We start from the raw sequence: 13,385 nt of genomic DNA on the forward strand, positions 1-13,385 counted from the left end.
TAGTGATTTGGATTATCCTATGATAGATCCCCGCGGTCATGAATTTATTTGCGTTTTGGGTTCTGTCAATGGGTTGTTTTGTTTTTCCATTCCTATTCCTGGAGACTTCATTATCTGGAATCCATCAATTAGGAAGTTCAAGAAACTTCCTAATCCTAAACGGGAATGCTGTTACATGTATGGTTTTGGATATGATGAACTTCATGAAGATTATAAGGTAGTAAGTGTTTGCAGTTCTAACGAGGTTAACATATATGGTCTAAATAGTGATTCTTGGAGAAGAAATATAGATGATGATTTTCCGAGTTGGCGGCGACTGGATAAGTCGGAGGGTATATTTGTGAATGGGAAGCTTCATTGGGCTAATAATACTTCTGAGAATAATCGTTCATATATTAGTTGGAGCATTATTTGTATTGGTTTGGCTGACGGGAAATGGGGAAAGATGGAGCTACCCTGCTTTAGGGAAAAAGATTCTGATGATATAATGCCGTGCATATCAATGGTGGGAAGTGATCTTTGTGTGTCATGTAATAGTGAAAGCTCTCATACAGATGTGTGGATTATGAAGGAGTACGGGTTTAAAGAGTCTTGGACAAAGATGTTTACCATCAAGCGTCCTCATAATGTTTATTTGGTTTCTCCCTTCTTTTGTACATCAGATAAAAGTGAATTTTTGTTTAAATTTGATCAGCTTGCGTGGTTTACAATCAAAAGAATGACTCCATCAGATATCAAGAGGTTACCAACTCTGCCATCTTCCGGGATGCAAAAATCTACGTTGAAAGCCTAGTTTGGCCCTTTTGCGAGAAGGAGCCAAGGATGCGAGGACTACCAGGGATGAAAAAGCTCAGATGATAGTAATTTAATAGCTTCTCCATACATTTTCTCACGTGCTGTTAAAAAAAGCTTTTCTGGGGACGCGCTGTTCAAGTCGAGTTTCCTGACAAGACTTGGATATACAATGCCCTCAAGGTCTTGGTGTTGTAATCGACCAACAGTGGAAACCATGCATCTGTTGTCAAAAAAGACAACAAGATATTACATATTATTACGTTCTTGGAGAACTTGTTAGTTCTTTTTTCCTTTTTGCTTCGTGAAACAACACTTCTTTTTGCAAGAACTGTCCAAGTGCTCAAAGTCCATTAATAGCTAAAAGTCGTGGGAAAATTCTTTTTTGCACTTTTTTTCTGGTTTCACATAGTGGTTTTATATTGATTTCAGATGACCACCCACTATATTGACGAATGTAGGTACCAATACTTTCTCTGTCCCAATTTATGTGGCACTGTTGAAATTTCAAGATTCAAACTTCTAAACTTTGATCGTGAATTCGAACATAGAAGCTTCAAGTTTTTTTAAATAAAATTTATATGTTTGGAAACTAGGTAAAAAATACTATAAATCATAATAGTTAACAATTTAAAATATTTAAAAGACATATAAAGAAATTTTGATCAAAGAAAAATTTGATTGATTCTCAAAATTTTAACTATGCCACATAAATTGGGACTGAGGGAGTACTATTTAAAATTGGGATAAGGCACTAGTACCCCCGCTCAACTTTGATCAAAGTTAATATGACACACCTTACCTTTCTCAAGGTCTTATTACCCCCTAAACTATATTTTTCCTTATTTCTTTGCACCCTAAATGCTGACGTGGCATATATAACCAGATGAGTGTATTACACGCGCTTCACATACTTTTTTAGCATTAAATCTGTTTTTTTCTTGTTTTTTTCCCATTAAAATCCCTGTTTTCTCTTTCCTATTATCTCAATCCTTTTTCAGTTCAATGGAAAATCTTCTCCGCCTAGCGGAGTCTCTTCCATTAGCTAAACTAGGAGATTCGAAAGATCTCGGTGAACTATGTGTCGCTCCCTTGTGAAAATTATTCCTGTTAATTGTGTAATAGCCAACCAAAAAATGATACTTGTTCCTGATAATTACTTTTAAAATTATTTTTGTAACTTCCACTTGCCTTCAAGAGAGTGTGTACGCTTTCTATGCCACGTCAGCACTCAGGGTGGTGTTTAAAATAGTTTAGGGTGTAATAGGACCCTGGAAAAGGTAAGGTGTGTCGTAGCAACTTTGATCAAAATTGAGGGGGGGGGGGGGGTGATTGTGCCTTATTCCATTTAAAATTTTGAAAGTTTCTTATAGTAAACATTTTAAAATCTTTAATGCCTACACTCATATAGTTGGGGTGAAAAGGAGAAGAAAGGAATATGAAACTTGGTTACTAAGAGTTAAAGGCCCGCAAAAACTTTGCTTTCATTAAATAATAAAACTAGTCATTTGTACATGTTTGTAGTTGTGCATGAATGTCTGCTTTAGCACTTTGTAGGTCGGATTTTTACTCGCGGAACCGGAAGGTGGAAGTAAAGAAGGGGTACAACAAAATTAGGAACAATTTGATCAAAGAAGGATAACTTGTAGGAATGAAGGTGATTTGGAGTTGGTTAATGATGGTTTTATGAACCTGTCCTTCAAGATTTTAATTTGAATGCAAGAACCATTCAGACTTTTCTTTGTTTGGCTCATATTGTATCTCTCTTTTTGGATAGGCAAACACTTGAGAATTTCTGAATTCTTTTGCGGTACTAACTTTAATGTGTTTAGGCCTTTTTATGAGTTCTTTCTTTTGTTAGTTTACTGGACAATCACACTTCCAACTCCCAGAGAAGTATAAAGCATCTTTTTAGTTGTTCATAATGGGGTACGAAAGAATGACAGAGCCCGAAATATAAATGTCAAATGATCTAATTTTCGGTCTTTATTCGGAAATTACTTCTTTAATTACACTTCCTAGAATATAATTTATGTATTTAGAGGTCGTAGGAAACTGCTATATGTTCACGAGATATTTGGTGTGCTGACATTAAAACTATTTTTTACATTATCAAGTTTAATTGGCCTAAAACGATATGCAACTCTCCCTATCAAGTCTGATGTTGTAATACCAACAATATACCCAGTGTAATCCCACAAGTAGGGCAGTCTAATATGATAATCTAGAAAATAAAGTGACAAGATGAAATATCCGTTAAATTACATTGAAGTGTAAAAAAATTGCACGTATATATCTTAAATCTCTAATTTTATTGGATATGTAGTAATTGGCGGATACCCCAAGAATGTCTGTCGGGGATTGTGGTGGGATGTATAGAAAATGTCTGTCGGGGATTGTGGTGGGATGTATAGAAATTCTCGACCCTTGCCTAGAGGTCTGAAGTTTGATTTTTTGAAAATCAAAACGAACTAGTCGACCCCGAATAAGGTACCAAATACCAAGTGAAAACCAAAAAAAAAAAAAAAAAAAAATCATCCATGGATTGGCACTGGTTCATTATACACAATTTCGACTATATCGAGCATGAGTTATTGTTACTTCGTCAAAATATTCCCACATTCTACTATACTAATTTTCTAAAGCGGCAAGCTTTAATTTAGCTCTACTTGCAAAAAAGTGTGAGATCTATTAGGCCATGTTTGATTCTGATAGGGACTCAAATGATCTTTTCATTATGATTTTTAAAATATTTTAACGTCTGTTTACCATTCAGATTTTGTGATTAGTAGTCTTCTTGACGCGATTACGGAATATCTAAATTTTATTTTGAAAAATATATAAAATGGAAAATCAAATATATTTTGAAAATTAGATGTCTTTGACGAACCTTCGACCTGACCAGATACAGAGCATAAGCTCCTAAAATACCATTCTGCTAGTCTGAGATAGTTCTGAAATGCAAAAATTCAGAAATGGTTGGACTATAGCTATTATTTGTTCACATATATTATGAAAAAGATTGTCGAATGGATCCGTATTCTGATCAAAACTCGGTAGCATGAGGGACAAATAATTGGGTTCATAAAGCCTTCTTTATAAACCAAGGAGATTACACCACTAGTGAATGAAGTTAGATTTATAACTTCCCCATCACTACACCAGAAAACAAACACTACCACAAGAAGAAAAAAGAAAGAAAAAATAGAAGGAAAAAGAAAGAAGACAAGTTGGGTATGAATGAAAACAACTCTGTTAACTAGCTACATCTAAAATGTAGCACATTAATAATAACACATGTTTTCTAGCTACTTGTGCCTCTTTGCAAAAACACAATATTTTTATTTCCCCTAACTTTGACTCAGCTAATAATTCTTCAATATCAGAAATTGGGACCTGCAGCCAGTATCTCCTCAGTCAAATTGTTATCAGCTCCAATCTTGTAGTTTGCGAACACCTCAAAGTTCTTCCTAAATAAACCTCCCAGCTTCAAAAGAGTTTCCTTGTAGGCATCCTTGTCAGGCCACTAGAACCAAAAAAAAAAAAAAAAAATCAAATTTTACAAAGGCAACAATATTTCAAGAATTTAGCAATATAATAAAGATTTAATTAACATCTATCGACAAAGAGTATAAAATAATTTTTACATAAACATGGTCACCATAATCAGTAATATGAAACATATGGCATGTCACGTTCTATAACATGTTAAAATTGTGCGTACTGACAGTTTATATAAAAAGTATAACATGCTAACTTACAGTGTTCACTGGATCCAGAATTTCTGAAGGAACTCCCTCAAGTTCAGTTGGGATTTCCAGCCCAAACACCTCAGTTTTTGTGTATTTTGCATTCAAAAGTTCTCCTGAGTGGATCGCATCGATGATTTTCCTAGTGTATGCTAACTTAATACGGTTACCTGATCCATAGCTGCATGTAATGAAGAAAATTAATTAGCTAATCAAGTCTAATTACATAAGTAGAATTAAGGCAGAACAAATTGGGCCCGCCTGAACTTGACGATTTTTATTCAGTGCGCACTTGAAATTTGGGATAAAAATATGGAGTATATATTTACAACGTAAAGTTTAGGTATGCACCGAATAAAAGTAGTCAAGTTTAGTGGGGTCCCGATATATTATGCTTAGAATTAAGACATGTTGTGGTTAGTACTTATACCTTCCACCTGACCAGCCAGTGTTGACAAGCCACCCAGTAGCTCCTTGTTTCTGCATTTTTTCAGCTAGCATAGCTGCATATTTTGTAGGGTGAAGCATAATAAATGCTGCACCAAAGCATGCTGAAAATGTTGCTGTAGGCTCCTTAATTCCATCCTCTGTTCCTGCCACCTGTTTGAATTATCAAACATATAATTTTAACCTTTTTTCTTATAGGTAACCTACGAAGTAGAGTTTAACTTTTATAAACTGAATTATGTAAAAGAATTCTTCACACTATCAGGTCACCTAAAAAATAACTACAGACAACTTATGTTGCTCGCACACTCCAAAAATATTGTAGGGTGCGTGTCAAATCCTCAAAATAGTGCATGTTCGGAGGATTTGATTCAGGTACAACATCATTTATGGAGAGTCCGAGCAAAATAACATATAACCGTCCATAATAAGTGCTACCTACTACAAAGAGGCTAGGATGATATCATAAAAATTCTTTACACTGTCAGAATTATATTATAAGTTCTTGTGTCTATACCAAAGCTGTATAGCCACTAATAAAGTGGTACATTGTCTGAGCCAAGTTCAACTTGCTGACTGGAGGAAGTACACCAAAGGCATCACAAGCAAGAAGAATGACATTTTTAGGATGAGGTCCAACACATGGTATTTTAGCATTTGGGATGTATTCAATTGGATATGCTGCCCTGGTATTCTCTGCAACCACAGCAAATCCATTAATTCCATAAATCAACATTAGCTGATTCAATATATTGGATATGCTGGGATAAGGAATCTAAAAATGACTTCAGTTGAGACATAATTGATGTTAGAGACCAACATTTTGCGTAATTTTTTCGCATGAACAACATAGCTATAGTTTTACCTGTTACAGATTTATCCGTGTAGTCTACCTCTCGAGTATGTTCTTCAAAAACCACATTTTCCAACACTGCACAAAACATGGAAACATATTAACTACTGGCTGACACTTGCAACAACAACTACTACTACTACGCCTCAGTTCCAAACAAATTGGAGTCAGCTATATGAGTCTGAAACAACTGGCTGGCACTTGCAGTTTTCCACTAAATTAATAATGTGTACAATATGATCAGGTAGAATAAGAACAATACCAGTGCCAAACTTGATGGCATTCCAAATGTCAGGCTCTTTCTCCCTTGACAAATCAATGCATTTGGCATAACAACCACCCTCAATATTCGAAACACCATGATCACTCCAACAATGTTCATCATCTCCAATTAGGTACCTATTATGATCCGTAGACAACGTAGTCTTCCCGGTTCCTAAAATAAACATGTCCACAAAGTAAAAACATGTCCACAAAGATTAGAAAAAAAAAAACTCATTAATACTGTGAAGTTCTTTATACTGGCAGTGTATATAAGTTAATTTACCTGATAATCCGAAGAAGAGGGCGACATCTCCTTCTTTTCCCATATTGCAGCCAGAGTGTAAAGAGAGAATTTGACGTTTAGGCATTAAATAGTGCATTACACTGAAGAGGCCTTTCTTCATTTCCCCTGCATACTGTGTGCCAAGGATGACCATTTCTCTCCTAGCAAGATTAAGGTCTATGCTAGTGGAAGAAGTCATATAATGAGTGTAACGGTTACACGGGAATTTCCCAGCATTGTATATCGTGAAATCCGGAGTACCAAAATTCTCCAGCTCTTCAGGCGTGGGTCGGATACACCTGTCACCCACAAAAATTATTTGTTATGACTGTTAATGTATAAGTTAAATCTTGTTTATATTCATGATCAGGTTCTTACATGTTGTGCATGAACAAGGAGTGATAGGCTCTGGCAGATACAATTCTAACTTTGATACGATTGTTTGGATCCCAGTTGAGAAACTGATCATTCACGAAAACCTGAAATATTTATGTAAATTCTTTAACTTATTGGCAGTCTAGTAAGTTGCAAACTTTAAATTAGACAGAACAGTGTATTACACAAATGTTAAATTGATCTCACAGTGTCTGTGATATATATACTAAAATCTTGATACTAATATGGTGGTTTGATTTGTGTAATGACAGCTCAAGAGGTCTTTTGAGCATTTAAAATGATTATGAAAAAGAGATTTCAATGAAGTACAATCTAGTATATAATCATGTAAATACCTTCTCCAGTGAGCAAAGATAATCAACGGCTCTTTCTCTGTTGACTAAGAAAGTCTGTTCGTCCATCTCAATATTGGGTGATCCCCTTTTGAAAATCATAACACAACATGAAGTGAGAAAAATGCCTAATACCCATATTAGTAGGAAATAAGTCAAGAATAAGTTTTCGAATTCAGAGTGCCAGAAATGGAGCTAGGATTATGAGTTTATGAATTCTGAATTATAGAAAAGGTAGCTTATTGCATTCTGAATAAATTATTTATACAGTCAGACCTCTCTATAACAGTCATCCTCTATAAAAATCATGTTTTCTATGGAACCAATTTTTCATATTACGTTATATTATATGTTCTCTGTAGCAGCATTTTGCTATAGGAGCCAAATAATGTTGGAAGAAATGACGTTATAGAGGGATTTGATTGTATAGATTAAGTGGACTGTTCACAAATACAGGGTCTGAGCCAAAACTACTGAGTTCTGCCAAACTCATAAGCAGCACTGTAGTTTCGCCTTTGGAAGCGCGCCTTTATCCCTTACCACACCCAACCAGTTGGTCGGGACAGTAAATTTCAGATGCCGGTGCATAAAACCAAAGAAAGTATTAGAGCTGAAGGAAGAAACTGAGATGGACTTACTTTCCCCACCAAAGTTCATCAGATGTGGTGTCATCCTTAACAACGCGTTTATCTCTTGGAGAGCGGCCAGTTTTGGCACCAGAAAGTGTGGCCAAAGCACCACTTGAAGTGATGAATGAGCCTTTTTCATACTGGATTGCTTGCTCATACAGCTCTACAAATTAAAGGCACATCAGAGGTTATTGTGTATTCAAACTTTAATTAACTGTCAAAATAATGACTAGCCTTTTGACTAATTTCAGGTACAGAACATGAAGAATTGAAGTTAAAATACTTAGTTGCAAAATGGTAGAGAAGTGCTAGTCAAAATTAACATATATAATTGCTCTCGAGAAGCAAATGAAGAGGAGCAACAGCTATTAAAGCCCAAATGAAAAAGAAAAGGCTTGACCCTCTAAACAGTACTGTGCTAATATTACGTCAAATGAAAACAGAGATACAATATTGTAAAATGGGGGAACTAAACTTATTGATAGGGTAAAGTTTTTTTATATTATCAAAGTGTTTTACCTATTACAACAAGTTATTTATTTATTCTCCGAAGTGCTGAAAAATATATCATCTCTAACAGTTTAAAATTTTAAATAAGCTGATCATTCAATTCGATATGCATGATAGCGAAGCAGATAGTGATCCTGAAATTACACCCGTACATGAGAAGGTGAGTGTTAAGAATATAATAAAGTAAATACTAGTGGAATATATCTTAATGCATCTTAAACTTTTAGATGAATGGTGACTAAATTCAACATTTACCAACTTTTTTTCACAGGTTACCTTTAACATTAACCTGAGTAATCATATATAAAATATCTACGCTATCAGTATATAAAAGTTAAACTCGAACAGGAGGTAATAAATTACCAGCAGGGGAGAGATTGTAGAGGATGTGAGTAAACTTGAGGGAACTGTCACTAATGTTAAGGTTAGGAGCAGTGTGTTGATGAAATTGAGAGGCATGGGCCACCTTGGGTGTCTCGGACTGTTTAGAAGGGTCTCCTTTAACTACCTTTGGCCCAGTCTCCCTTGTCAACGATGCCAATGATGCACTGTTTTCATATGCCATGCAACAACAAACCGCAAAATTTTATTAGCATGATCATTTAAAATAAAATAAGTTTTAAGGTTTTTTTTTTTTAAGGCATTAGCAATGTAAAATAGGATGCATTGCACTAAATATCTCCATAATATGACTCAGTTACAGATATACAAATATATTTTAAATAGAATATTTCTACCCCTTATGTTAGGGAAATCATATACAAATATTAGCTAGAGTAATATTTCCATTTTAATTACTAAGGTGTCAACGAGTGAGGAAATAGGATATCTTGGCCTCTTACAATTTGAATAGAAAAAAATGTCTTTTTCAGTTCTCTTTTGTGTTTTTTCCAGATCTCTTATGTGTAAAAAATGAAGATCTCTTGTAAAAAAGTCATAAGATATTTTATTCTATTCAAATTGTAAGAGGCCAAGAGCTCCTATTTCCTCACAGGGAGAAATGGATTTTTGGCCACTTACAAACTTTTTTTAGTCTTATGACCTTTTTTTTAGTCTAAAAAAAATTTGTAAAGGGCCAAAAATTCATTTCTCCATTAAGTGTTTAGTTTTGAAAAACATGAGGTATATCCGTAACCAGAGAAATATTTGGAATTTATGAGTTCTGAACTTGTCACCAAACTGATAACTTATTGTACTTATACACAGTTAACGTATTTCCTAATATAAATACAGAGTCGCTACAAGAAAGTATAGAAATGGCAACAAAAAATTTAATATTTGGCAACAACTTATTTTTCTTATTGGCAAATGAACTTTTTTGTTGCCAAAGAATTTAATTTTGTTGTCATAGTATTGATTATTGTTGTAAAAAGTACTTTTGGCAACAACAAAAAAAGTTGTTGCACATTGTTGCAATAACAGCCTTTGGGAAAATTCTATGCAACATTTTTTTTTGGTTGCCAAAAGTACTTTTTGCAACAATAATCAATCTATGGCAACAAAAAAAAAAATTTTGTTGCCAAATATATTTTTTCTTGTAGTGAGTGTTAAGCAAAAGCTACTGGATTCCTACTATTATTATAGCTCTACCTCTGTCCCTAAATAAGTCTATTAAAATATAATCACTAAAATACAAATTAATTACAAGTAAAAAGTTCATATATTGGGCTAGTACTTTATTCTATGTCGAAGAGACATATTTTTCTTGAAAATTTTCATTCACATTTTTTATCGAAGAGAATAAATGTTTTTTAAAATATAGTATATCTCTCAAAAATTTCACTAAATAAGAAATGACCACATATTACTTGATTGGATATACCAATGTTACGACGTACTCTTAATTACTAAATAACTTATATAGGATTAATCTTACCTGATGGATTGGAGCTGTTGTTTATTTCTGTCAACTTCAGACCCAAAGGCTGTTTGATGATGGCCCTTGATAGGGGTATTGGGTCCTGATTTCTTCTTCTGTTGTAAGGAATGCAACTCATCCACTGTCTGAGCTTTCACTGGAGCTGAACTATCGTCGTGACATATCTCTTCTTTCATCTTTTGTGTCTCTATCTTTGCTAGTCCACTCGATGCCATTATATTCTTTAGTAATTACCTGCACATTGAGGCATATAAATATACTTTCTTTAAGGTATTAATTGTTTCCGTTCAAGGCACTATTATTAATCCTTTTTAGCGACAGATTAGCGTCTAGGGACGGATTTAATCCTTTTTAGCGACAGATTAGAGTCTAGGGACGGATTTTCACAAAAATTTGTTAGCTACAAGCAATTTAGCGGCTGATTAATGACGAAATTCATAGCTAATTCCAATCTTTTTTATAGTGTGGGGGCGGAGTTACATGTAATGAAGGGATTTAATCGATACAATGTAAGTAAGGTAAAAACGTTTTTTTCATTTTCATATATACATAAACTGTTGAATTAATTTACTTAACATAATTAGGAGAAGCTTATATAGCGATATTGAGGTAAATGTGATAGAAAATTGTTCTAGGTCATATGTTCAACTTTTCAGTTGTGAGTACACCTGTAGGATTTTTTTTTTTTGGTTTCACCATAGGACTACTATGAACGGTTATTGTTGGGAAATAACCATTAACCTTACAGGATACAAACAGAGCCTCAAAATTTATAAACCATACAGGATTGTTCTCTGTTTCTTTTTGTATGTCTTAATTTGATTAGGCATGGGGTTAAAAAAAGTAAGAATTTTTTTTTAATCTTATGATCTTAAACTAAAGATGTATGTAATGTATTAAAATACGCTTTGAATCTTGTGGTGTTAAATATATCATGGAGTATGTTGGATCTAAAGAATCACTAAATATAGAAAGTAAAATATCCTTTTTGAAACAGACTATGAAAGAAAGTAAGACACATAAAAGAGTACAACAAAACCTTCAAAAAATTTAGGCAGCAATTAGTGAAAATTTTCCGTCAAAACTTTGACTACAAAACAGATAGATTTAAGTACATATACAATGCATGTTATTGCATGCATATGGAAGAACTCAATTGTTGAATATACACAGAAAAGGGAATCTTGTGTTCCAATATAAATGAAAATGATGTAGATTATTCAAGAATCGCCGTCGATTTTCTATAAAAAGATGTGAAAGAAAACTAACCAGGATCAGTGAGGAAAGTACCTACAAGAAAACAAAAGAAATAAAAATGTCTGATCTTTAATTTGGGTAGTAGCTGAGCTCTAATTTATGGTCTTCACTCAAAAGTAGGCCTAAATCCTGGTCTAAGTAACAATAGTTAGCAGCTAAAAAAAAGGGAGTAGTTTTCAAATTAAGATGTCTTAAACCATAAAAAAAAAAAAAAAAAAATCGTAAAAATGAATGGAGAAGATTAATTAAAGGCCAAGTAATTAAGGCACACTTAATTTGAGATTATTATGGTAAAAGTGGATCTTAGTGGTAGCCAATGAAGCACTCCGTAACAGAACACAGATATTATAGCTTTAAAAATTAAATATATCATAAAAGATTAATTCACACAATGGAAACAGGAAGTAATTCGAAACGTGACATTTATTTCAGTCAATTAGATCAAGTGATGAAGATTGAGAATAGAGCATAATACATTTAGTAATGTGGTTAATAGGGTTTGATTTCTATTTAATAATTGTGTAGCATAATTATCACAGTATTGAGTCTTTTAAAAGGAATAGCTACTAGTAACTATTCATATAAAATAAGTGTAATTAATCATTTTGAAAGCAGGTAACTTGTTACAACAATATATAATTACAGTGTAAAATTCATTAGTATATAAGCTAAATCCGTGATTAATATTAACATCCTAAGCTCAACCTGGTATATGGCAGTGGGAAACACAGTGCCGTATCCCGTTACCTCGTGTACTTGACCAAATCATACTTATTTATCATAATTATATCATAAATTAAAGTAAAATTGGGCATCGATTAATTATGAATTTGTTATAAAGAGTAGTGTACGTATATGAAGACATATGTCATATATTCAATGGGTTGGTGTAATCATTGGTTAAGTATTTAAAGATGTACCTGCACTAAATATTTACACAAAATCATAAACCATCTATAAATTAAGTAGACAGTAATGGCCCGTGCCAGCACGGCCCAACATAACAAGTTGAAACTTTAAAGGGGAATTTTCACAAATGACTATTTTGGGATTTTTTTTAGGCATATCTATACTTTTACTAATTATATCTCGTAGCTACAGTAACATGTATTCAAATTCGGTCGTATTTCGCTGTATTTAATTCGAGTGTATTCAATTCGGATATATTCATTCATAGCAACTTTTACACTGTATTCAACTCATTGTATTTAAATTCAGTTGTATTCAAACAACATAAGTGCAAAAAAAATATAGGGATTCAGCTGTATTCAAATTCACTGTATTTATTTGTATACAAAAAAAAATCTCTTTTGAAATACAGGTGAAAAATACATAAAGAAACACTGCATTTTACACAAAAAATAACGAATTTACTGAAATACACTCAGATATGAGATACAAGAAAAAAAATACACTCACATCTGAGATATAAGAAAAAAAAATACATCTCAAGCAATAACAATGATAAGTACTCAGATTTGAGAAATACATTCAGATCTGCAAAATACACTTAGAGGCGGAAGTGGCGAAGATGGCGGAGGAGGAAGAGGCGGAAGTGGCGAAAATGATGGAAATTGTAGCATCGAAGTTGGATTCAACAAGCTCCAATACTTTCTCACTGCCGTCAATGGCGAACTTAGCCACCGCGATCAACGGTAATGACGCTGGAGCTAGGAGGAAGATAGAGACGGAGAGAAAAAGCATAGTATTATTTTTCATTGAATTGGAGCAGTTAGAGTGAAAATGAAGATGGTGGAGGAAGAGTTGCGATTAACTTAGGGAAGATGGGAAGAGGAATTTTCACAAAGATGATGGTTTAACGTAGATGTTGGTTTTCTTCACGGCTTTGTTGCTGTATTAGTTACCTTGTGTAATTGAAATATAACGTTTAGCTACTAGAAGTAATTAAAGTAAAGTGTAATTAATAGATGTAAATAGCCCTTATATGTTCTCTACTCCAAATAAATTCCCCAATTTTAAATTACCTTGGTTGA

The 13,385-nt window shown here is 33.7% G+C and overlaps 2 protein-coding genes across 3 annotated transcripts in view; one reads left to right on the forward strand and one right to left on the reverse strand.

Moving 5' to 3' along the window:
- Nucleotides 1-879, forward strand: part of LOC132039339 (F-box/kelch-repeat protein At3g23880-like) — a 3,049-nt gene extending 2,170 nt beyond the window's left edge. The window contains exon 2 of the mRNA XM_059429838.1: nt 4-879. Within this exon, the coding sequence (XP_059285821.1) occupies nt 4-793 (790 nt within the window). The 3' untranslated portion in view covers nt 794-879. The remainder of the gene's footprint in view (nt 1-3) is intronic.
- Nucleotides 880-3,856: 2,977 nt separating this feature from the next.
- Nucleotides 3,857-11,545, reverse strand: LOC132040036 (phosphoenolpyruvate carboxykinase (ATP) 1-like). Of its 2 annotated transcripts, none has more exons than XM_059430642.1 (13): nt 11,404-11,545; nt 10,132-10,368; nt 8,619-8,803; nt 7,755-7,908; nt 7,120-7,204; nt 6,767-6,867; nt 6,389-6,687; nt 6,104-6,277; nt 5,854-5,919; nt 5,506-5,684; nt 4,972-5,141; nt 4,554-4,722; nt 3,857-4,318 (listed from the first exon to the last, which is right to left on the reverse strand). In XM_059430642.1, exons 2-13 carry the CDS (start codon nt 10,347-10,349, stop codon nt 4,175-4,177), a joined length of 1,944 nt encoding a protein of 647 aa, XP_059286625.1. In that variant the 5' UTR covers nt 10,350-10,368; nt 11,404-11,545; the 3' UTR covers nt 3,857-4,174. The 2 variants fall into 2 exon arrangements, with proteins under 2 accessions (XP_059286625.1, XP_059286626.1); XM_059430643.1 differs by lacking the exon at nt 11,404-11,545 and adding an exon at nt 11,174-11,375.
- Between the last annotated feature and the right edge of the window lie 1,840 nt (nt 11,546-13,385).

The sequence above is a fragment of the Lycium ferocissimum genome, chromosome 12 (genome assembly GCF_029784015.1).
Source record: "Lycium ferocissimum isolate CSIRO_LF1 chromosome 12, AGI_CSIRO_Lferr_CH_V1, whole genome shotgun sequence".
NCBI classification, from domain to species: domain Eukaryota; kingdom Viridiplantae; phylum Streptophyta; class Magnoliopsida; order Solanales; family Solanaceae; genus Lycium; species Lycium ferocissimum.